Source organism: Tupaia chinensis, unplaced genomic scaffold (genome assembly GCF_000334495.1).
Source record: "Tupaia chinensis unplaced genomic scaffold, TupChi_1.0 Scaffold144336_1, whole genome shotgun sequence".
Taxonomy (NCBI): Eukaryota; Metazoa; Chordata; class Mammalia; order Scandentia; family Tupaiidae; genus Tupaia; species Tupaia belangeri.
In genome coordinates this window covers 745,307-771,283 of record NW_006204194.1, presented here as the reverse complement: position 1 = coordinate 771,283, position 25,977 = coordinate 745,307, and the positions used below count along the sequence as shown (strand labels likewise).

The 25,977-nt window shown below is 43.2% G+C and overlaps 1 protein-coding gene and 1 pseudogene across 1 annotated transcript in view; one reads left to right on the top strand and one right to left on the bottom strand.

Annotated features, from left to right (window-relative positions):
- LOC106733657 (60S ribosomal protein L6 pseudogene) overlaps positions 1-825 on the top strand; it is a 1,814-nt pseudogene extending 989 nt beyond the window's left edge.
- The window catches only part of LOC102487548 (vomeronasal type-2 receptor 26), a 40,305-nt gene that overhangs the window by 3,647 nt on the left and 10,681 nt on the right, over positions 1-25,977 (bottom strand). Inside the window, exons 2-4 of the mRNA XM_006166792.1 lie at positions 21,479-22,297; positions 5,631-5,843; positions 2,068-2,191 (exon numbers count right to left, since the gene is read on the bottom strand). Coding sequence (XP_006166854.1) covers positions 2,068-2,191; positions 5,631-5,843; positions 21,479-22,297 — 1,156 coding nt within the window. The remainder of the gene's footprint in view (positions 1-2,067; positions 2,192-5,630; positions 5,844-21,478; positions 22,298-25,977) is intronic.

Below are 25,977 nucleotides of genomic sequence, written 5' to 3'. Positions count from 1 at the left end.
TCGAGAAGAAATTTGAAGCCAAAAAACCTGATGCCAGTGGCAAAGTTAAAAAGGGTGTCTCCAAGACTAAAAAGTCCAAGAAGGGGAAGCCCCATTACAGCCGAAAACCAGTTCTAGTCTGAGGCATTGACAGATACTCCTGATCTGCCATGTATTCCAGGAAGGTCATGTACAAGAGCAAATGCTTAGTTACTGAATTCAGGATTCAAAGAAAATGAAAGAGAAGGTTCTTGCCACAAAACTAGTTTGTGGGGACAAGAATGCTGGTACCCAGGTGGTTAAACTTTACAAAATGCTTAGATATTATCTTACCGAAGATGTGCCTTGAAAGCTGGTGAGTCATGGCAAAAACCCCTTCAGTCACCAAGTGAGAAAGCTGAGAGCTAGCATTACTCCTGGGACCACTCTGATCATTCTCACTGGACACTACAGAGGCAAGAGAATGGTTTTCCTGAAGCAGCTGAGAAGTGGCTTGCTACTTGTGACTGGACCTCTGGTCCTCGATCGAGTTCCATTGCATGGAACACACCAGAAATTTGTCATTGCCACCTCCATGAAAATTGATATTAGCAAAATAAAAATCCGAAAGCATCTCACCAATGTTTACTTCAAGAAAAAGAAGCTGTGGAAGCCCATACATCAGGAAGGTGAGATCTTAAACATGAGGCAGAGAAATACAAGATTACAGAGCAGAGCAAGGTTGATCAGAAAGCTGTAGACTCACAAATTTTACCAAAAATCAAAGCTATTCCTCAGCTCCAGGACTGCCTGCAATCCGTGTTTGCTCTTACAAATGGACTTTATCCTGACAACTTGATCTTCTAAATTTCTTGTGAGAACCTAATTAAATAACCTAATTAAATATCATGCAGGAGAAAGTGAGACACAAACTCTTGCTGAGATTCCATATATAGGTGGTCAAAAATCAGGCAGAACTCACTGATACCAAAAGAAGTCAGGATGGTGGTTGCCTGGGGAAACAATGATAGGGAGAAGCACAAGGGGCATCTGGGGTTGGGTCATTCCTGATTCTTAATCAGAGCACCAGGGACTGAGTATTCCTCGCTTGAGAGTTCATTGGGTTGTACTCTTAGGATATGTGCCCTGTCTGGGAATGATGGGGAGGTGCCTAGCCACACCCCACAGACTGCAGTCTGCATCAAGGAGTCACTGCATCAAGAATATCACAGAGGTGGAGGCACTGGATCCCAGGCACACCTGGACCCATCTGCTAGCCTGGTGATCCTGAAGGCCAGGGTCATAGTGAGGGTCTTGGCCAGAACAGAGGAGACTGCCACAGTGAACATGACGCCAAAGGTGGTCTGGTGCAGGAGGCAGATAGCAGTGGTGGGTCATGTAGCTAAGAACACTTGTAATTGGTTGTGAGCACTGGAGGGTCCCAATGCTGCCTATCTCCAAGCAAAGCCGCACCTCTAAGAAATTTGTCCAAATGTCCCCAAAAGACACAGCAGCACTGGCCATTACAGCCCCTGTCAGAAAACTTGTCAAATTCCTATTCCTACTGGAATAAATGAAGAGATCATGGAGTACTACATAGTGTTATTCTGCCAGGCATGAGAAAAAGAGAGCTACAGAGCTACAACTACAGAGAAACACAGGGATGAATCTCATATATATCATGGGAGAAAATGTGAGAGACAATGTGATTCAACTTATAGGAGGCTGAGAAACAGGCAAAACCCATGGACACCAATAGAGGTCAGGATGGCTGTTAACCTGCAGGGGAGTGGGCAATGACAAGGCAAAGCACAAGTGGCTTCTGGGAATTGCTCATGCCCTGTCTCTGGGTTGAGGTGTCAGGGACACATTGTGTTTACTAAGTGGGAATTTACTAGGTTTCATACTCACAATCTGTGCACTTACTTGCTTATGTGGGGTAGTTCAATAATGTGTTTACCTAAACCTAAATGTGAAACTATCCTCCCGGCCAGCTTCCCGTGGCCAAAGTCCACAGAAGGCTAGAGATGTGCATCTCACTGGACTGTGAACCTGAGAGCCTGGAAGTGCCTTGACGGCCCCTAGAGATCCAGCTTCCCCAGCCCTCACCTCCTTGGTCTGCGAACTCTCCATCAGGGCAGGGGCTGCACTTGAAACAGCAGTGGGGAAATCCCTGTCGGGGGATCTGGCTGGATCCTGGAGCACAGCTCCTGCTGCAGACAGACCTGGGAACCTGAGGGCAGAGGAGCAGGTGATATCAGTACTGGCCTGGGGGTACAGGAGACAGGTGTCCTGCACCAGCTCAGAGAAGCTTCCTAGTGTCCTCCCACCCACAGAGGGAAGTCACCTCGGTTACCTCAGAGAGGAGGGCCGGACAGGTGCCCACAGAGTAGCACCTGTGAACCCTTGCAAGGGCTGTGCCGGGCTCACCTGGCTGATGGTGAGAAAGGGAGCCACGCGGTGTGAGATGGGGCCTCCCAGTCTCCCAGAGCCCTACATCAGGCAATGTGGGTGCTATGTTATGTCCCCCTACCCCATATACCACCTTGTGTTGTATAGCCTGTGGCCCTCCCATCTACCCAGACCTGCAAAAAATGGTCTTGCTTCCCTCAGCTCACCTTCCATTTCCAGGAAAAAAAATTATGGTGAGTGAGGTGGGTAAGAATACTGTTGAGAGAAGTACGGAATATTGGGTTTCTCCTACCCTCAGAAGGGAGCAGAATGTTGTCCTTAGTTAAAGCCAACTGAATGGGACCTTAGGTGAATTATCAGAAAACTTAGCCTGCGTCCCCTAGGTTTGAGGAGTCCAGAGATGGGACCCTTCAAAAAAACCTTAAGACCAAAACCATCTCAGGATGTACCTCTGAGAACAAAGGAAGGTGAGGCTGTATAGGAAGGATCCAGTCATCTGCTGATGTTGGCCAGAGAGGCAGAATATTTCTGCAGGTTGAAATGCACAGCTGGATGCACACATCCAAGACAGTAACTAATTTATTATTATTATTATTTTTGGAGAGGAGAGTTTGTTTTCTTTCTTTCTTTTTTTTTTTTTTTGCTATAGGGCGCGTGTGCTCGCCAGAAAGACAGAGAGAGACAGAGAGACAAAAAGCAAGAAATCATCCCCAGGGGGATGGCCATGTCGCAATCCCTTCTCCTCCATTCTCCTCTTGGGGTCTTGGGCATGCACACACATGCGCCTGGCATGAGTTTAAGCCACTAGGTCTGGGACTCGAACTGCAGTTGACTACATGGAAGTTCAATGACATAGCCATTACACCAACTGCCAGTCCCCCAGCAACGCATTTTTTTAAAAGAATTATTTTACTTAACTTTAGTTATTTATTTTTATTTGACCAGAGAGGGACAGAGTGAGAGAGAGAGAAAAACAGAGAAAGTAAGCCTCCAGGTTCAGGACTTGAACCATGGTCAGCCATGTGGGAGTCCAGAGCCCATGCCACCTGCTGGCCTAGCAACTTATTTTTTAAAGGCTTATTTCTTCCATGAGAAAGAGAGATACAGCAGCCCCAAAGGGGTCTCGATGCTGTGATCCAGTTCCAGTCACAGCCCTCCCTGGATCATGGGCACATGCATGCCTGGCCTATTCAGGGAGGACTCCAGATGTGAACCACCAACCTTCCCATGTGGCTCTGCCTTGCAGAACATTGCATTTTACCACTGTGTCACCATCCAGCCCTCAGCAACTAAATTTTTGCTTGTTTGTATTTACATTTAATCATTATACATTTTTATAGCTATGATATGAGTTCTCAAAGCATAAATGCATTGTATTTGGTTGTGAGTATATATGTATATATACATACATATGTATATATCTATGCATACACACACACACACACATATATATATATATATAAAATGTTTTGAGAGATTTTTGTTATAGGGCGCACACACATGCTGGAGAGACAGAGACAGGAAGCAAGAAATCACCCCCAAGGGAGGATGGCCACACTACGATCCCTACTTCTCCATTCTCCTCTTGGGATTTTGGGCACATATGCACATGTACCTGGCATGAGCTTCAAGCCTCTGGGTCTGGGATCCAAACTGTGGTTGGCCACGTGGAAGTCCAGCAGCTTAACCACTATGCCACCTTCTAGTCTGCAAGTCAAAGATATTACTGTACGTAATACCTTTTCATTCTTGTGTTTGTTAAATATTCATTTTCTCTTTTTCTCCTGAGTTTCTCCCTTCCATCCCCAACTGTCCATCCCCTCCTATAGTCTATCATATCTACTCTTGCTGTTTCTGCTATTACATTTTTCAGTCTTTCAGTTTCTGCCATAAAGTGCAGACATACTGTATACATTGAGTGTAGTCATAAAATTTTTTTTTTCATAGTCTGGCTTACTACACTTAGTAGTAAATCTTTTATGTTTGGCCACTTTGTATCAAATGACAGGATTTCATTTTCTTTTCTTTTCTTTTCTTTTTTGGAGAGGTTTTCATTATAGGGCGCTTGCGCTCACCAGAAAGACAGAGAGAGCCAGAGAGATAGAAAGCGAGAAATCACCCCCCGCCCCCCATCCAGGGGAATGGCCATGCCTCAATCCCTTCTCCTCCATTCTCCTCTCAGGATTTCGGGCACACATGCACATACTCCGGGCATGAGTTTAAGTGGGTCCAGGACTCGAACCGTGGTTGGTTACATGGGAGTCCAGCGACATAGCCATTACGCTAACTGCTGGTCTTTTCATTTTCTTTTTTAAAAAAGCAGAGTAACAATTGTTCTGCCCATCCAGATGTTCTATGGGAAAGCCCTTGGTTGTGGGTATTGATATCTTCCCAGGTAAACATTCACCTCTCACTGATCAGATTCTGAATGCAGACATGATGAAAAAATACCCAAGAACAGACTCCTGGGACCAGCAGATGGCATAATGGTTACATCACTGGACTTCCACCTGGTTGATGGCAGTTCAAGTCCTGGATCTGGCAGCTTGAAACTCATGCTGGGCATGTGTGTGTGCATGCCCAAAATCCTGAGAGGAGAATGGAGGAGAGGAGGTTGTAGTGTGACCATCCTCCCAGGTGGTGATTTCTTGATTTCTATCTCTCTGTCTCTCTTGGTCTTTCTGGCAAGCATACACACCCTATAGCAAAAATCTCTCTCTCTCTCTCAAAACAAACAAACAAAAAACAACAAAAACCAAACCAAATCAAAACAAAACAAAAAACCAGAGACCAGCAGATGGTGTAATGGTTACATTGCTGAACTCCCACGTAGTCAACTGTGGTTCAAGTCCTGAACACTGTGGCTTAAAACTCACGCTGGGTGCACAGGTACACATGCCCAAGATCCCGAGAGGAGAATGGAGGAGAAGGCTTTGTAGTGCAGCTATCCCCCGGCGAGAGAGGTGTGATTTCTCACTTTCTGCCTCTCTCCATCTCTCTGGCAAGTGCACACACTCTATAGCAAATTCCTCTCTCTCAAAATAAATATATAAATAAGCAACCTCCTGATACAGACTCTGTGACTTCAGTGACTCTGACATCTCCATGATTGGTGGTGAGTAAATGCCTTTCTTTACTCAGATGAAGGTGAGACCACATCCATTCATGCACCAAACAAGGACATGGACAACTGCATTCTGAGTTTTCTGCTGGCTCTAATACAATAGAACTGAGATCATCCCTGCACCCAGGCAACTCACCTGGAGATTCTCTTTCCTTAAGCGGACTATCATTCTGTTCTCCAAAGAACTTTGTGGGTCAATTGTGCCTATGCGAACAAAGTGGAACAGGTCGTCTTCAGTCTTCTGCCCACAAAGAATGTCAAACTCTGTAACTATGTCTCCATTGGCATCAAACATGGTCTCTTTTCCATCTGGGGTCTTAAAATGCACCTCCCTGAGAGAATGAAGAAGCTGAAGGAAAGAAAGGTGACACTGGAAATTGACTAAGATCTATCCCTAGAGTCTCTCCAAACTACATCTGGCCATTGGTCACTGATGAGAAGTTCCAGGCAGGGCTGACTTGTTCATTATGCATTGAGACACAGAGTCCATGGTATTTACAGGAGATTAGAAAAATGTTCTACTTTTAACTTTTTAACTTTTTTCTTTAAAACCAAAAGAAAAAATTAATAAACTAATAAAAAACATATAATGTTGCTTCTAACTCAGATTATATGCATCTTTATACCAGGGTAGTCATAATATCGAATAATATTTTTCCATAGAGAAAGGAACCCACAAATGTCACAATTTTTCTCTGGCTTCTAGGACTTTGGCTATGCACTCCCATTCTCAACCTTCCCAATGTACTCTGAGTGAAGTTCAAAGCCTGTCTACACATCTCCATTCTTTAGCTGAGTGTCCCACACTCATTCTCCTGCGGACTTACCACTTTTCTTACTCATTCCCTTGCTAGGGTCTTTGCCTATACTGTTTCCACCAACTGGAATGCCATCTCTCTTATCCCAATGGCTGATACATATTGGCTTTCAAGATGAAGCTCATTTATCTCTTGAAAGAGAAAACTTCCTTAACTTCCCATTTCCTGCACTCACTCCCCACCACTTCATCCACTGTTAGTCTCCCCAGCACACCACATAGACATAGCCTTATTCATATTCTTTTATTCTGTCTCTGCCTGCTAAAATGTCCATGTGGGATATGCACAAAGACATTGACATTTTCTCCTCAGCCTTACTCCCCAGTGAACAGTTTCTGGCCAAAACTGACCTTGCAAGAACACAGCCCTCCCCTTTCCCTTATAGAATGGCTTACAACTGGATCCTATTGGTGTGTGTTGTGGGGTGTGGAAGGAGGAGTGAGGGCATATGCATTTCAAAGCCTGACAGTCAAGCACAGGGAACAGCCTTTGTTGATTTCCTTCATAGACAAGTAAACTTTTACTGTGATTGATGTAACAGTATAGGCAATAACCAGATACATTTACTGGGAGGCGGAAAGTCTACCAAACTCCATTAGGGACAAACACACTTTGCTCTTAGGGTATTTAGCTGGTTGGTATACTTCACTGTGGCTGCAGATATCTCATGGAGTGGCTGCCATTTGTATATAACACAAGTGGAATAAATCTTATGCGTTTCTCAGCTGGACCTCTATGACTTCTTAGAACCAGTAAACATTATAGGCAGACCCTCTCAGATTTGGGGCTCCCTCAGAGGAACAGAGTGCAAAAATCATTGTCCACCCTGTTGACAGTCTATCTTCAGTACTTAGAGCAGCACCTATGTAATAGAGGCCCAAGAAATCTGAGTGAAACTATTTAGAGTATCTCTCTTCTCCCTTGCCTTGGCCCTCCATGATAATCTTGCCAGCTAGCAGCATGTCCCTTGAGAGACGAATTTCTTAATTTTTGTGCCTACTTTAATTACCAGTACCCCTCAGTTGGCTGGAGAAGATGCCCCTTGGCTGCCTTCCTGTCCCACCATCAGAAGATGATAGGTTAGAGGATCTATAGAAATTATATATGAGATAATGAAAGATAAAAATACAATAATTTCCATATACTTACACTGATTATGAAGCATGAGCACCTCCATTTTGAATACGACTCTGCTGTCATTTCCCTTTTCCTGTAATCTGACCCATATGTGTCTCCTGAAAATTCCTCACTGAATGCTTATCACCGGTAGATGAATGCTGCCATCCACCCTGTCCTAACCAAATATTTATCACCAGCAGATGCAGCCAATTATAACTGTCCTTCCTGATAACTCACTTTTTCAGCGAGTTATCTTTTGTAAAAAACTCATAGCTCAAGGCCTGTACTTTCTTAGATGTGTAGTTTTTTTTTTTTTTTCTTTTCTTCCTGGTTTTTGCCCTTATGAACCTTCCTCCCCCACTGTTTTGGGGCTGCAAGTTTTGAAGTGACACAAGTTCCCTTGCAGCCACTGGCTTAATAAAAGTCCCCTTTAATTTGGCTAAAACTGGATGTCTTATTTTCTTGTGGATTTGAATACTTGGAAGCCCCAGTGAGATGTACCTACTGGCACCTGGATGAGGCATCCAGGGAGGGCAGCCTCACCCACCCAGCCACCTAACACTCAGGTTACTCTGGGCCCCAGAGACACCTTTATAGGTCTTCAATGGCTGGATGGAGGATGCTAACTGCTCCCTCCAACCAGAGTCTTGGTAAGAAAATCTCTTGAGTCTCTTTTTCTCTCCTCTGTTTCTCTTTACTCTTTCTGATTAAGATTGGTTGTTTGGTGAGTACGGGGCTGGCATGGGAGGTGCCCCCTGGTAAGTATTCTAGGGCCAACTGGACACAGTTGAAGGAGGTCCTACTCAGATTCCACCAAGATGTTGCTGGAATCATGAGCTAGCCTAGCGACTAGGCAGGATGCCTAGTGGTCTGTTTCTTCCAGGTCTCCAGATGCATATTCCTGGGATTAGGTGGGATGTTGGTGGTCTGTTTTCTTCTTGGCCTCCAGATGTGTATTTCTGGAACCAGGTTGGATTCTCTCTTATAAGTCCTTTCTGTCCCTACTGTCACTTTAAGGGATATTTCTTGTTGGAGGGAATATTTTTAACCTCTTATGTGAATGGTGAATGAGTGACTGTGTGACTGTTTGTGACTCCACAGCTTTGACTATGGAGTCTGAATGGGTCCTCACCGGTGGTTCCATGGCGACCTCCTATGGCTAAGGGCAGTGCTTGTTGCTGGAAGACCAAGTCCCTCCTTGCATGTTGAGTCCAGGTCAGGGGTTAATAGTGACTTGCCGAAGTTAAGAGGCACCAAAGTTCCTGTGAGGGACAACAACCAGGTGGACCTGTTTGTGGACCAAAACCACCTGTTTGGTCACCTCTTCGGAGGGGGAACCTCACCCTTTGTCTTGCAGCATTGTTGCAGGGAGGAAAACACAAGGCAGATACTCGATTCTCTTGCATCTCAGGAAGGCCCTTCTGCCCTCGCACCCTGGGCACTCCCCTCCTGGAGCAAGTCTGAGAAACTTCTTTTTTATTTTTGGAGAGGTTTTTGCTATAGGGCACGTGCGCTCACCAGACAGACAGAGACATAGAGACAGAAAGCGAGAAATCACCCCCCAGGGGGGATGGTGATGCCGCAATCCCTTCACCTCCATTCTCCTCTCGGGATCTTGGGCCCGCGCGCACACGTGCCCGGTGTGAGTTGTAAGCCACCGGGTCCGGGACGCGAACCGCGGTCGCCTACGTGGGAGTCCAGCAACATAGCCATTGCGCTAACTGCTGGTTCCCAGTCTGAGAAACTTCTGAGTGAGGACACTAAGACTTACCTCACTTGTCTCTCTCACGGGTTGGAAAATTGCCTCGTTTGTCAGTACTTTTGGTCTGGCTGTTTAGAAAATATACCCCATTTTGGGTAGATCCCAAACACTGGCTCCCACTTATCATTCATATCTTTAATCATTATCCCATCTTTTTGTCACTCAGAAGGAGTGTCACCAATTTAGGGAAGATTATGCAAGGGAATCTACCCTCTTGTTATTAGACCATCTACATTTCTCTCAAGCTGAATACCTCTGACCTTTCACTGGAGGATGGTGTCATTACTTTAGGGATCTGAAGCTAGGGTGTGCTATTTTAACCCTTACCAGAAGTGTGCAAGGAAGCTGATTCCAAGGCAACTCCCATAGAGAAACATTAGGGCCAGAAACCCAGACAGTCCATTCTGGTCCCTGAACTCTTTGACCTTGGTGTCAGCAGCCTCATCGGTCCAGCTGTAGACCATGCAGCCTGGGAATCAAAGCCTTTGACAGTTGGAACTCTTTGCAGTGGCAGTTTCACCTCACAGCTCCCCCACCTCCCACAGAACTCTTCCTCTTCGTGCACTCACCCTCCTGCGCTCACAGCCCTTTCCTCCAGACCTTGACTGGAGATTGGACAAGCCTCTAGGGGATCTTGGAAGCCACACCCATGGTCCCTGGGGCTGCATGCTCTGCACCCCCTGTCATATGCTTCCCATTGCACTAGCCCTCTTGTTGGCCCTGGGGCTGATCTTAGTGGCCCCTAGCGACTAGAATTGGTTCCAGAGATTCCTCTCAGCTTTGGTTTACTTGGGAAGCATTTCAGAGAGGCCTTTGAGGAAGGAGAGGACTATGGAACAAAGTTATCGAAGACTAGGCTGAATAACCTTTGTGAAATAGAATGGCCCACCTTTGGAATAGGATGGCCAGTCACGGGGTCATCCGACCCTGAGAAAGCACAGGCAGCTTGGAAGGTCATCATGGCATCTCGAGCAGCAGCCCAGGGCACCCAGATCAGTTCCCATAAGTGATCAATGGCTATCTCTTGTGAAAAACCCTCCGTCCTCATTACAGAATGGTTCCTTAAAGACAGGAAACCACATTCTAATAGTGGGCCCTACAGACTCATGCCAGATGAGGGGTCTGTGGTTTTGCAATCAGCCCCAGAATAGTCAGACCTCCCTCCCCCCCATAACCCAAATAGATGACACCTGGGGAGGGAAGATGAAGGTCAGGGTGAAGCTGAAGTTGTTCCCTCAGCTCCCTCTCACCACCATATACCTGAGGCAGATCCCAGGAGATGGGGGTGTGGGGGAAGTGGACTTCACCACCCCAGGGGCACTCCTGCCCCTAAGGTAGTCCTCCCAACAGAAGGACATCTCGGGGGTCATCCTTTCTTGGTTTATATCCCTTTCTCAATGAGCAATCTTTACAACTAGAAGGCCCCAATCCCCCCATTTTCAGAAATAAACCCCACAGGCCCTCATTAGCCTGTTAAAATCCTTCTTTTATACTCATTAGCCAACATGGGATGATTGCCAGCAGCTTTTGGTTACTCACTCCACATCTAAGGAGAGGAACAGGATAACAGTAGAGGCTATAAAAGCTGCATTGGGACCAAGAGGGGGATCAGCAGAAGAAAACCAGAATAGGATGGGGACAACTTTCCCCTCTGCCTACCCTGACTGGGACCCAAACACCTCAAGAGGGAGGGAGGCACTGACCCCTTTTCTCCATGTTTTACTAGCAGGTATTCAAGTGGCAGCTTATAAGCATACCAATTTGTCCAAGGTAACCAAAACAATCCAGGGCCCCCAGGAATCCCCTGTAGCTTTTTTGGAGCATCTGTGTAAGGCTTATCAAGTCTACACTCCAATTTATCTGAATGCTGCAGAAAACCAAAGGGCCATAAATGTGGCTTCTGTGACTCAATCAACAACAGACATCAGGAAAAACTCCAAAAGCTAGAGTGATTTAAAAGAATTAATAGTTCTGCCAGTAAACTAGGTATTGCAGGGCACACGAGAAATGAAGACTTTCTACTGATAATTCAGCCTCCAGCAAACAAGCTAGTGGCAGAAGAGGCCAGGACTTCAGAAGAAGGTTCCACATGGCTCCAGCGAAATAGAAGGATCTAAGAGCACTGTAGCTAAACATCCAAATACTAATAGGGTTAAAATATTCCTCAAAATCTACTGAATCTGCTGCACCAGCAATCACAACAGAACAGCAAAGAGATTCTAGATCACCTCTGTCTGCTTGCTCCTGAACATTCAGACTGAACTTCAATAATTTGAAAGAAACACACCATCCATCAGATGACAAGAAATCACCACTGGATCACAAGAAATATGAGAAAACAAGAAAATGAAATTCTTGCAAGATCTCAAAGAGGAAATACACACTTTATAAAAGAATCAAATGGATCTGTTAGAGAGTAAGGCTATGATACGAGAACTCAAAACCTCCCTTGAAAGTATTAAAAAGCAGACTACATCATACAGAAAATCAAGTCTCAGATGCAGAAGACAGAATCACTGGCCTAGAAAAATCCACCACAAAGACTGAGAAAATTGCCCCCCAAAATGAGAATACTATACAAGAAATACTAGATATTCAAACATCCAAACATCCGGAAAACTGGTATCCCAGAAAGTGAAGAAACTCATAAGGGCATTGATAATCCATTCCATGAAAGCCTGCAAGGAAACTTTCCAAACCTAAAGACGCATTCAAAGATCCAGTCCCAAGAAATACAAAGGGCCCCAAGTAGAATCAACCCAAAAAGATCTTCTCCCAGACACATTATAGCCATGTTGACCAAAACCACAGACAAAGACAAGATACTAAGATTGGCAAGAGAATAACATCAAGTTACCTACAAAGGACATCCCATCAGGCTAACAGCAGATCTCTCATCAGAAACAATGGGAGCGAGGAGAGAATGGTAAAATATATTCAAAGTGTTAAGAGAGAAACAATTTCAGCCAAGAATACTGTACCCGGCAAGATTATCTTTCAGGTGGGAAGAAAAGTCAAGAACATTCTCAGATAAACAAAACCTGAAAGAATTTACCAGCACCAGACCAGATCTCCAAGAAGTTCTCAAGGGTGTGCTGTGTCAGGAAAATTAAATACAGACACAAGGAAATAAGACTTAAAAAACTACGAAAGTGGCCAGCTTAATCGTAGGAATAAGTCTGGGGTTGAATATTATATCCCAGAATTTAATCAGGAAAATTGAACCAGAACAGAAGATAAAAATACATGAGACTGATAGGTTCATGCACCTACCATTTGAACAGAATCCTAACCTGTTTCCTGGCTTTATGCAAAATTCTTTGGTATTTCATTTAAGTTAAAACTGATTTTCTTAATAGTAACGAGTGAACTCACCATTGAAAGTAGTTAGATTATGTATGGAATTGTGTGATCAAAACAATGTGGGTGGGAAAGGAATGGAAGACAATTGTAGACACCAGAGATAGTGTGAGAAGAGGGTGGGAAAGGACAGAGGGTCAGAAAAAGGGGTAAAGGGAACCAGCAGTTAGTGTAAAGGCTATGTTGCTGGACTCCCACGTAGTCGACCGCGGTTTGGGTCCCAGACCCAGTGGCTTAAAACTCACGCCAGGCACGTGTGCATGTGTGCCCAAGATCCTGAGAGGAGAATGGAGGAGAAGGGACTGTGGCGTGACCATCCCCCCTAGGGGGTGATTTCTCACTTTCTGTCTCTATGTCTCTCTCTGTCTGTCTGGTGAGCGCACGCATCCTATAGCAAAAAAAAACCTCTCCAAGAAAAAAAAAAGAAAAGAAAAGAAAGAGGGGTAAAAATAATTCTAAGAACTAGAAATGGAAAATTTTTTATAATATGAATGATTAAGTCACTATGCAATATATACTGGATGGGAAATCACATTTTGTATGATGTGATGATGCTTAGAGAAAGAATGTAAATTAAGTTACAAAAAAAAGTTTCAGGAAAAAAAAAATCTATTCAATGACTGCAGTAAGATATATAGCCCCAGCTAGGTGCTACTTTATAGGATGTGTAAAGTTAAACTTGTGTTTATGGAAATGTATATATCACCTGTGTTTGCTATGAAAATATTTAGATTAATTAAGGTCTTTAGTAATTCAATAAACTGTGGGGGGGAAACAGTATAGAAAGCAAACATAGATACCAGAGACAGTATGGGAAGAGAGTGGGAGATGGCAGAGGGTAAGAGATAGGGAATCAAGGATGGGGGGGAGCAAAATATACAGAAAACAAGAAATGGAAAATTATTTGCTGACAATAACATGTTTGTTGATGTGCTTGACTGAGACAATATACAGTGTACTCTGGATGGAAAAAAAAAAGAATTAATAGGTCCCAACTCTTGAAGATTGCTCAAAAGGTCTTCAATGGGCAAGACTCACTGGAGGATAAACAAAATTTTAAAATTGCCACAGCTGTTGTAGCCACAATGAGTGAGATAGAGAAGCCTGGAGGTATGGAAGAGCAAGGCCAGGGGATTAAAAGGAAGGGGTCACAACCCCATTAGCTAAGGACTAATGCCAAGGTTGCAGTAAGAAAGGACACTCAGCACAGGAATTCCCAGAACCAAAAAGGGGTGAAGAGAAAGAGGAAAAGGTCCTCTGCTTAGAGGGATACAGACGAGGCTGGTGCTCTTTCATAATGAACTCCAGGAGCCCACAGTCAGTCTGAAGAAGGGGACAAGCCTGTTAGTTCTCTGGTTGATACTGGTGCAGCTTACTCTGTTTTAACAAATCCCATGAGATCCAGCACACAAAAAAAGAGTTTTACTAATGTTTGTATTTCTTCTATGGATAGGATGTTTTATTACTATTGAAAGCCTCTAATCTGGGCCTTCCTTTTAGATACGGATACTCCATCCTGTGAACCAAGTATCCACACCACCTGACAGGCTGAGGTATCACTAAGACCATACCCATTTCTGTTGTCAGGAAAACATCTCGGAGATCAATAAGACTGGTGTGCTTTTGTTTTTGTTTTTGTTTATTTAGAGGTTTTTGCTGTGAGAGGCTGTGCACCAGCGAGTCTGCGGAGGCCATTTTTCATGAGTCTCTTACTATTGCCATCTTAGGCTCAGAGAGCAAACAATTACAAAGGTCACAATTGGCTCCCCTTCAAAAACCTCACCTTCGACACCACACTCTGATTGGCCACTTCCAATAGCAAATCGGTGAGCTTAGAATCCATCAGATTTGCATATCCGGGTACCTCATGATTGGTCCACAAAGCAACCAATTATAACCTATCTTTTGCTATCCTTCATTCAACCAATCACGGCCCACCAATGTGTACATAAGCATGATCTCCGGCCCATAATCAACAGACGACCAGGAAGATGACGACGACCAGGAAGACGATGACTGAAGAGCCCGAAGAGTTGAAACACCATGCAGTCTCCAGATGACCTGGGAGACCCTGAAGAGCTGTAACACTACATCGTCTCAGGACGACCCTGAAGAGCTGTGACACTGCGTCGTCTCTGTGCTGCTCGCAGTAGACGACACAACCCTTAAGAGCTGTGACACTGCGTCGTCTCCGTGCTGCTCACGGTAGATGACGTGACCCTTAAGAGCTGTGACACTGTGTCGTCTCTGTGCTGTACCGTGCTGCCCACAATAAACGGATGATACTGTCGTCTCCATGTTGTAACACTACGCCGCTTGTCCCGGCTCTCACTCCTTCACTCAGGAAACCTGTTCGGCTGTCCCCCCATGTCGGGACATTTTGCTATACAGCGTGTGCACTCACCAGAAAGACAGAGACGGAGAGACAGAAAGTGAGAAATCATCCCCCGGGGGGATGACCACATCACAATCTCTTGTCCTCCATTTTCCTCTTGGGATCTTGGGCATGCACACACATGTGCCCGGCGTGCATTTAAGCCACCGGGTCTGGGACTTGAACTGTGGTCAACTACCTGGGAGTCCAGCGACATAGCCATTATGCCAAGTGCTGGTCCCCAGACCAGTGTTTTTAATGTGTGTGCAGTTATAAATTATAATGCTATGCATGTCACAAATTATACAACTCTTTCATGGGAATGGGAATAAGATAACAGGCATGCTTAGAACTTAAAAAATATATATACAGCCTGTGGTGACCTTGTAGTCCTGTCTCCATAGCAATTTAGAAACTCTTAGTGACCTTGTATCCCTGGTGAGGGTGTGGAGGGGTCTATAACTCACAGTCAGCTCAAGGTCAGCTATTGCTGACTTTCCCCAGGCCTCTGCGAAGTCACTGCTTCTCCCCCTTTGAAGTGATAAAAGCAACCTGAGACCTTGGAAAACCAGACACCCTGTGCACCTCTGCCAGGACCCTATAACCTGGTACTCTAGACTGGCTATAAAGAATCACATTGACAGGCTCAAAAAAGCTGAGATCCTGGCTGAGTGCCAGTCTTCCTGGAACACTCATTTTCTCCCCATAAAAAGGAAACCTCTGGTGACCATCAGCCAGTTCAGGACTTGCCAGGTGTGAACATCACCACGGTGACCTTACATCTCACCATCCCCAACCCATATACTTTGCTGAGTACTCTCCCAGCAGACTCGTAATAGTTCACTTGTCTGGAACTCAAGGATGCTTTCTTTTGCTGGTGGTTGGCAGCTGTCAGCTGTCAGGCAGCCATTCCTTGCCTTTGAGTGGGAAGATCCAGACACCCAAAAGAAAACTCAACTTTCCTGGTGCAGAATCCCTCCAGGCTTCAAGAACTGTCTGACTTTGTTTGGAAAAGCGCTTGTTGCTGACTTGGAGAATTTTCCAAGCCAAGAGACTGGACGCACTCTCCTCCAATATATCAATGACCTCCTGCTTCCTGGAGTGACCCAAGAAAATTGCTGGAGGGGAATTCAAGAGCTGCTCCAGCTTCTGTCTCAGGCTGGGTACAAAGTCTCAAGGAAAGAAGCCCAAATCTGCCATACCCAGGTGCAATTTTTGATTTACTTTGACTAAAGGACATTGTGCACTTGGGCGAACCACGGTTGACTACGTGGGAGTCCAGCGACATAGCCATTACTCTAACTGCTGGTTCCCGAGTTAAACCTTTTTCATCCCTAGGATGCTTTGGGCTTTTTGTTCATGGTTAGTGGCTTTGTTTAATGCCTTTCTAAGAAATATTTTTCAAATGACTGATAAATTATTATCAATAAGATTGTTTTGTTCTATATTGGAAAATTTGTTAAACAAATTTTTGTTTGTTTATAAAAAACATATCTATAAGCTGATGTAAAGTCCTACAAACGAAGTTAAGTTACAAACTAGATGCTTTCCAGAGACGTCGGATTTCCCAGGTAGGGGAAAGAACAAAAGATAGACTTTGGCAAGCCTAAGGCAATTCTTAAAATGACAAACAAAATGTTTTCCTTACAAATTTATAAGAGAAACAGAAAAAGGTAGAAAGGAAACAGTAAGTAGGAAAGAGATGTGGAAAGAAAATAATAAGTATAAAGGTATATTTGTGATTTAAAAAAAAAGAAGTAAAAAAAAGAGAACATTTCAATATAACAAGAGTTTTGTATGATAAGAATTTTTGTCCTAAAGTAAAATGACTAAATTATTCCAAAATGAAAAAGTAAAAAGGGACAAATAATCAAGGTATAAACCATGTCACAGAAAGTTTGAGTTATGTTAAAGAAGGTCTAAGAGGGACTTATAAAGAATTAAGATTTATTAAAAAAAGAGAAACAACTAAAAAATTTTTAAAAAGAATGAAGAAGATTTTTATAAAAGGATTTTAAAGTGACAAATGGTATCTGAGGTGGCCATAAAACAATGGACCACACTACTCAGTACTAAAGCACAGTCTAAATGTAATAACAAGAACCCAAATTTCCTAGACCCTGAACTAGTACTATTAATAATCAAGGTAGACATATTATAAGTCTAATTATACATGTCAAGGTTTCTTTAGTTAGTTAGGCTGTTTAATGCCTCTCACTCTGTTTACAATATAATCCTTGTTTGTGCGTTTTTACTATATATTTTGTGTAAATGCTATGCCAGATACAGGAAGAGGAAAAATTCAAAGATAGCCCATGACACACATCTACTCCACACTTTAAAGCCTATTTCCCTTTCCCAGAGACAAGTAGTTATTGAACCAGTCAGACATGTCCTCTCCCAGGACTCTACTGCCTATTACAATGGATGATGGATTGACTTGACTCCTAAGAATGAGGTTTCCTAGCACTGTGGGATATTTGCCCAACAGGGAGAACTGAGGACAGAAGTCTGATTGCTCTTTCCTATTTCCAAAATCTCTTCCATAGTGTCTGAGGTGAGTCACACCCACATACATTAACAGATCATTTTGGCTTCTTAAACTTATTTGGCTTTTTAAACTTAACTAACTTTATTAATTAACTAATAAAAATTTAACCAGAGAGGGACAGAGAGAGAGAGAGAGAGAGAGAAAGTGAGAAAGCAAGCCACCAGATCTGGGACTCAAATCGTGGTTGGCCATGTGGGAGTCCAGTGCCCTTAACCACCATGCCAGCCCCCATTTTGGTCCATTTAATAACAGGACTCTTCCTATATGCTTTCCCTGGCATAGTATCTTTGTAATAGGTAAATCATAGCCACAATCATTAAGAGACAATTTTGACTCATTGTTAGCAGGACTCCTTCTTTAGTATCCATCTGGCCTTTCAAAGCTGGCCAGCCTTCAGCTTAAAACCTAGCCTTGACCATCTGGAAAAAGCAAGGCATGATCCCAGAGACCTGAGAGGACTACAACCCTGCTTTGGTCACTCTGTAAGTTGACCAATCCATGCATGACAGAAGATTGAGGATGCATCTCCCCAGAAAAACATACATGGACTGTCTCGAATGCTCCCAGACCATTTTTTTAAAAAAGAATTATCCCATTTAACTTTATTTATTTATTCATTTGTTTGTTTCAATTTGACCAGAGAGGGACAGAGAGAGAGAGAAAGTGAGAAAGCAAGCTGTCAGGTCCAAGACTTGAACCACAGTCAGCCATGTGGGAATCCAGCACCTTTAACCACCACGCCACTTGCCGGCCCCGCTCCCTGACCATTTGTAATAACCCCTTACTTTGTTTTTTGCTATAAGTCTGACTAATTGGAAATGGTAAAAAAAAAAAAAAAAAAAAAAAATTCTGCTAGCATTTTCCTGTTAGACTACCATGATTAAACTTCTTAGAGGAGACTATCACCCCCTCCCCCCAGCTAATACTAAAGAATCAGTGATTTGATCCCAGTAAAAGAGAAGTGGAAATGAAGCATTAGCACCTCAATTTTGAATATGACTGCTGCCATTCTCCTTTCCCTATACCTGATCATATGTGTCTCCTGAAAATTCGTCACTGAAAATTCCTCACTGAATGCTTATCACCAGTAGATGAATGCTGCTGTCCATCCCTGTCCTCCTAACTGAGTATTTGTCACCATTAGCTGCAGCCAATTATAACTGTCCTTCCTGATAACTCACTTTTTCAGCTTTTGTAAACTGCTTTTGCATAGCTCAAGGCTTGTACTTTCTTAGATGTGTAGGTTTTTCCCTTTGTGGTTTTTGCCCTCATAATCCTTCCTCATCCCTGCTTCAGGGCTGTGGGGTTTTGGAGTGACACAAGTCCTCTTGCAGCCGCTGGCTTAAAAAAAACTTCTCTAATTTGGCTAAAACTGGATGTCTTCTTATTTTCTTGTGGATTTGAATACAACACTTATAGTATACGAGTAGACTGACTTTTTTTTTGAGATATTTTTGCTACAAGACACGTGTGCTCACCAGAGAGACAGAGAGAGAGAGATGGAGAGAGAGGAAGTGATAAATCATCCCTCAGGGAGATGGCCACACTGCAATCCTTTCTCCTCCATTCTCCTCTTGGAATTTTGGACACACACACACACACCTGGCGTAAGTTTCAAGCAGCCAGGTCTTGGACTAGAACCACGGTCGGCCATGTGGGAGTCCTGTGCCTTAGTCACCACACTACCTGCTGGCTCCAGTAGCCTTACTTTAAAAAGGCTAGAGTACCCACCAGCTTCTGGTTTTGTAAAAGTGGTCAAGGAGGACCCCTACCTATGAACAGCTCAGGAAAGCTATGAAGGTCAGGAATCACTGCTGGGTACATTGGGTGGGAAACCCGTACATCAAGCATTAAGTTTATTCAAGGTGTAATAATATACAGTATGTAGAGGCCTATCTGTGTGTTTAGTGATTGTGAGAAAGTCTCTAAGATATACTTATTAGTAAAGAAAATAGGTGTAACAGGATATCTTTGCCTGTGATGCTGAGGGAAGAGATGAGCTAGAGGAAGTGCTCACATTCCTGGAATAACCAAAGTATAACTGGTGAGACCACACTTTGATTCCACCAGGTGGTTCAAAATAGCCTTCCAACAGAGACATAGAGAGGCTCCACTCAGGGAGGCCTTAATTGGCACATGACCTCTTTATATAAGATGATAATGAGACAAGTCACTTGATAAAGTTGCCCATTAGATAAAACATAAATCATCCTGTTAAATTTTTCTTTTGATAGGTTTTTGCTGTAGGGTGCATGTGCTTGCCAGAAAGACAGAGAGACAGAAAGAGAGAAATCACCCCCCAAGTGGAGATGGCCATGCTGCAACCCCTTCTCCTCCATTCTCCTCTCAGGATCTTGGGCACGCACACACACGCGCCCGGCGTGAGTTTTAAGCCACCGGGTCCGGGACGCGAACCACGGTCGACTACGTGGGAGTCCAGCGACATAGCCATTACGCTAACTGCTGGTTCCCAGGAGTGGAGAACTTTCTTTGTAGCAGTTCATTAGTCCTTGAAGAAGCCAATGAGATATAATTAATATTGTCTCTTTTTTCACAAAATAACTATGATCCAAAGATGCAAGGATGAAAATTTCTGCCTTGATTATTCCTTGGTAAATACTGAGGCAATCAGTTTCAGGATAGTGGGAACAGAAAGCCATCATGTCAATATGAGTTATGTTCTGTGTGCAAGAAATTTTTGGTGTACAAATGGCTTTTGCAGGCTGGCTCTGTGGCCTGGTGATTAAGCCAGACTTCACATGGCTGACCACAGTTTTGAGTCCCACACTCAGCAGCTTGCAAAACACACTGGACATGTGTGCTTGTGTGTTCAAAATCCTGAAAGGAAGGAGAGATGGAGGAGAAGGGATTCCAGTGTGACAATTCCCTCATGGCGGGGGGAGGGTGCTTTCCCTCCTTCCCCTCTCTCTATCTCTCTATAAAGCATGTGCCTTCCATTAAAAAATAAAGCGCAAATGTTGATTGCACCATAATCTGACTAAGATACCCGACAGTTCTGTAGGTTAACTATTATTTTGTCCTCTTTTGATTTGCCAGAGTACGTGTGTGCTCACCAGAGAGAGAAACCATCTTCAGTGGGGCATGATCATGCCTCAATCCTTTCTCCTCCATCTCTCCATCCTGTTGGGATTTTGGGTGTTCATTGACGTGCACCAGCTTATTTTTCAAGTAACTGAGTCTGAGATTTGAACCAGTTAGCCATGCAGTATCCAGCTTCCTTAAAAACTAGGCTACAAGGCTGGCCCTATTTCTAAAAATATTTTTTATTGAGATAAAACTCACACAATATTAAATTCATCATTTTAACTTGGTATATTGTTCAATAAAGTGGTTTTTAGTATGTGCTAAATGTTGTACAACTATCATTACTATGTAATTCTAGAGTAGTTTCTTCACCTTAACAAGAAACCCTGTAATACATTAACCAACATCTCATATTTCCCCTCTCCCATTACTTCCCTGCCTCTAGTAACCACTATCATTTTGTCCTATTCTGACATGAGTTTATTGAGCTTAATGTATAGACGCACCAGATAAAATATAGGAAACCCAGTTAAATTGTAATTTAAACAGAAGAATGACTTTATAAAGTATATCTCATACAATATTTGAGATATACTAAAAATTATTTGCCATTTACTTGAATTCCAATTTGAGGCACATAAATACTAACAATAATTGATTATTTATAAAATTTTAATTTTGGGACACATAATAAAATGAATGTGTTGTTTATATGAAATTGAAATTTAACTAGGTATCCTATGTGTGCTAAATTGAACAACCCCATATGGATATGACCAATCTGAGTCCACTTAGCTAGTGTAGACTCTGAACTTCTCATCCAGAGCACCTGCGAAGGAGGCTTTCACTGTACACAAAAGGCTGAAGAGAGTTGACTCTTTCATACCTCCATAGTTAACACAAAGTGAGCATCCTGCCCACTGCCTGAATCATCCACTCCACACATTTCTCTCACCTGCCAGGGAAGGAAGTGCTGAGGGTCTGTACATACCCCATCCTCATTCTCACAGGCTAGCAGCTCCTTCAGGGCATGGGCAATGCTGTAGACTGCCATATATCCAATGTCCACTTTACTCAGTTCCTGGAAAGGATAATTCTGGTCTCTTAGACTCTCATTCCCTGAACAAAACTGGACTGTCTCTGCTGCTTTGCTGTTCTTCTCAAGTCCTTGAATCTTATGGGGCCACATGCATCTGAAGGTCTCCTCCCAGAACCTCTCTATGAACATGTCTTCTGGGGTGTGGGTGGGATGCAGTTGAGCAAGGAACTCAGGGAACCCGGGGACCTGGGTGCTGTGCTGCAGAAGGCTGAATGAACCACGTAGAACCTGGGAAACGCCCGGCATGCTCAGGGCAATTGCTATGTGCAGTGTGTCCTGGCTGACCCAGACTTTTCCCAAGATATGATGGTGAACCAGCAAACCCTGCAGGATGAGCTGGAAATTTGAGTTGCTCAGAAAAACCAGAATGACGGTGGCAGTGCAGCTCTCCATGGTGTAGATGATGGTATCAGTCTTCCCCAGGGACTGCTGAGAGGGGATGTGCAGGTGGAACTCAATGCAGACCCCAGCCTGGCCCAGCTCCTGGGTTACCAGAGAGCTCCCCTGCTGCCCAAAGTCATCATCCTGTGCCAGAACGCCCACCCAGGACCAGCGGAAGTGGAGCACCAGCTGGGCCACCATGTGGGAGGATGTGAAGTCACTGGCAAGGGTCCGAAGGAAGGATGGGAACTGGGTCTTGTCACTGAGGCTGGCCAGTGAGGATGAGTGACTGACCTGTGGAAGATGAGGCCAGGGCAATAGGAGAGAGTGTGAGAAACAGAAACTCAGGCACAGGCTGATCTTCAGGTTTTAACATTAGAAGGTGGGCACATTGAGAACTGAGGAAGGTGGCTAACTCATCCGAGGTGCCCGGGACAAAGTACCAAATCTTAAGAATACCTTCAGTTCTGGGCAAATGAAGATGGCTGGTCACTTTACTTGCATAAGAGGTCCCCAGAAACAAGTGTTATCTGTGGTTTTGTAGTAGATACAATGGAAAAATATTTGCAATAGCAAAAATAAGTGAAAAAATTAGAAAAATTTACTAAGGACTATTCTAATAAGTGAAAAGCTATGTTTCTGGATAGGAAAAGTTTTTGTAAAGTTAATTTTTCCCAACCGGTCTATAGATTTAACCCATTCCAATCCAAATACCAATGTAAGACATTGGGAAACCTAAAGCAAAACTGATCAAGAATCCCTAGTTTATACCACAGGATTGGTCCCATGAAGGCAACATTGGCCTTGCCTAAAGGCAGAGGGGACAGGAGGGTCTGGATATCAGGAGGCCAAAGACAACTAATAGCCACCATAATGAAGACTCTTGGAATTCTGTCTCTTTAGAGGCAATGTGAGCTGACCTCTAGAGACATAATTTCTAACAATAAAATTCCCTGCCTGTGAGGTAGTGACAACCCTGCTGTAAAAGTTCTGATGACTGGTTCTGATGACTGTAGAGGGGAAGCCCTAGATTTAAGCCAACTTTTCTCTGCCTTCATCCAGGTACAGCCTTCCTTTTGAAACTCTTGGGATTTCCTTTCTAGCAGGTAAGATTGTGGCTCAGCAGAGGGACAAGGGTTTCCCACCGATACACTGGCTGTGCCTGAACCACAAACCTCTTTTGGCAAGGGAGCAACACCATAAGGCTGCTTGAAAGATAAACAGCTGAACACAATACAGTAAGAAGTAACAGATATTCTTAAACTATGAAATATTTCTGTAAAACAGTCAGTTTTCACCACAAATTGCAAATGTTATTGATCATTAGTCTTGATCACATACAAATAAGTCTTTGACATTTAAATGCTGTAGCTTTCCTATATTCAAAGTAAACAATTCCTTTCAACAATCAAGCTTTATCAGGGTTATATGAATTGCTATTAGAAGCTATTGACTTTACAACTCAGTAGATTTTTTTTTTCAGAGAAACATAGTTACAGGCAAGGAACTTTGCATTTTTTCTTTTTTTTTTTTTCAAGTGTGAATTCCCATGTGGGAAAAAAATTGGATAAACTTTCAATAGACATGAGATATTCTGTTCACCTTACAGGTAAGCAGCTTCCAGACTAAACATTCAGTCTTTGTCAGAAAAGGGATGTATGATCTGTACATTGTTGTACAACTTTACAAACAAAAGATCCCTAGTCCAAAAAGCCTGGATGCTAACTGAGGTCTAACCCTTAAGGTTGTTTCCTTTGCTGTGAATTTTCTAACAATTTGAGGTTTTGGCCAACACAGGTATATATACAATTTTGGCTATAATGAGGTTTTCATATCTGCATCTTTTCAGATAGCCTGGGAATTTAGAATTTCTTACAAAATTTTCGGTTTGAGGTAGGACCATCAGACCTTTCCTGGTCTCACTTCTGCTTTTGGGTCCTACCATGAGGATTTTCTCAGGTCAGGTACAATTTGAGAGCTGGCCAAATCTTCTCCTACATTCTTTGCAACTATATGGCCTCATAGAATCATGACTCTTCAGAAGAAGCACCAAGTCTGTGTTTATTGAGAAGGTTTCCCCACATTCTATACACCAAAATATATTTTCCTTTATATGGATTTCTTCCTGTCAACTCTGATGAAAGTTTTTTCCATGCTGAGAACAGGAATAAAGTTTCTCCCCTGTATAAATTTGCTCATTTACTGAGGTTTGTTTAATGATTGAAGCTTTTCATACAATGGCTAAAGTCATAGGATTTTTCTCCAGTGTGAGTCTTCTATGGAAAATAAGGTAAGAACTTCCTCAAGAACCAGCTCCATGGCTCCTGCAATCTAGCCATTTTGGGGGAAACGGAGGAATGAAGAGGTCCCACTGATAATTCAGCATCCAGTATAGAAAACTTGCGTGGAGAGATGGAAGGGAACAGAACAGCCCTTCTTCAAGAACCAGCTCCATGGCTCCCGCGATCTAGCCATTTTGGGGGAAATGGAGGAATGAAGAGGTCCCACTGATAATTCAGCCTCCAGTATAGAAAACTCGCATGGTAGGAAGACTCCTCTCAGGCCTCCTCTCTCTGTATCTGACTTTGTCTCTCTCTACCTCTGTCTCTGACTCCTCTCTCTCTCTCTCTCTTTTTTTTTTAATTTTTGCTTTTTAGAATTTCGTTTAAGGTGAGGCATCTTTCTGGGCCTGTTGGCCCTGCCTAGCCCTTTATCTTGTTAATAAGTCCCTCTCCCTCACCCCGCCGAGGAGAGATGGAAGGGAACAGAACAGCCCTTCTTCAAGAACCAGCTCCATGGCTCCTGGGATCTAGCCATGTTGCGCGGTGCGCTCGTGCACTGCATAGTTTTGTAATTTTGTGTTTTTTTTTGAAATTTTTTGAATATTAATTTTTCTTTTTTTTCTAGTTTTATTTAAAAGTTTTTCTCTTCATTTTTTTCTCTTTTTCTTTGTTTGTTGTCTTTTTTTTTCTGTTGTTGCTTTTGTTTTCCTCCCTCTGTTTCCTTTTCTTCACACTCCTCGACCCTCAGATTGAACGTCCAAGTTTGGGATGAAATCAACCATCCGCGAGATGACTAGAAATCGCTGCAGGACCACAAGAAATATGGGGAAGCAGGAAAATACCTCTCCTCTAAGGGAAAAGGATAACTCCTCTTCATCCACACACAGTTCAATGGAAGTCATGGAAATGTCTGATAAAGAATTCAGAACATTCATAATGGCAAAGCTTACAGAGATGGAAGAGAAGAGAGAGAAGGAACTACTGAAGAGGAAGGAGAAAGGAGTTGAAGAGTTGCAGGAGGTGAGGAAATTCATGCAAGATCTAAAAGAGGAATTTCACACATTACAAAAGAATCAGATGGAACTGTTAGAGATGAAGACTATAATACAAAAAGTCCAAATTTCCCTTGAAAGTATTAAAATCAGACTAGATCATACAGAAAAGAGAATCTTAGATGTAGAAGAGAAAATTGCTGGCCTAGAAAAATCCACCACGAAGACTGAGAAAATGGCCCAAAAATTTGAGAATAATATACGAGAAATAGTAGATACAATTAAACATCCAAACATCTGGATAATAGGCATCCCAGAAGGCGAAGAAACTCATAAGGGCATTGATAATCTATTCCATGAAATTCTGCAAGAAAACTTTCCAAACCTGGAGAGGCACTCAAAGATTCATTCCCAAGAAGTACAGAGGACCTCAAATAGAATCAACCCAAGATCTTCTCCAAGACACATTATAACCAGATTGACCAAAACCACAGACAAAGACAAGATATTAAGACGGGCAAGAGAAAAACAGCAAGTTACCTACAAAGGATATCCCATCAGACTAATGACAGATCTCTCACCAGAAACAATGTGAGCAAGGAAAGAATGGGAGAATATATTCAAAGCATTAAGGGAAAAGCAATTTCAACCAAGAATTCTGTACCCAGCAAGATTATCGTTCATTTGGGAAGAAAAGACA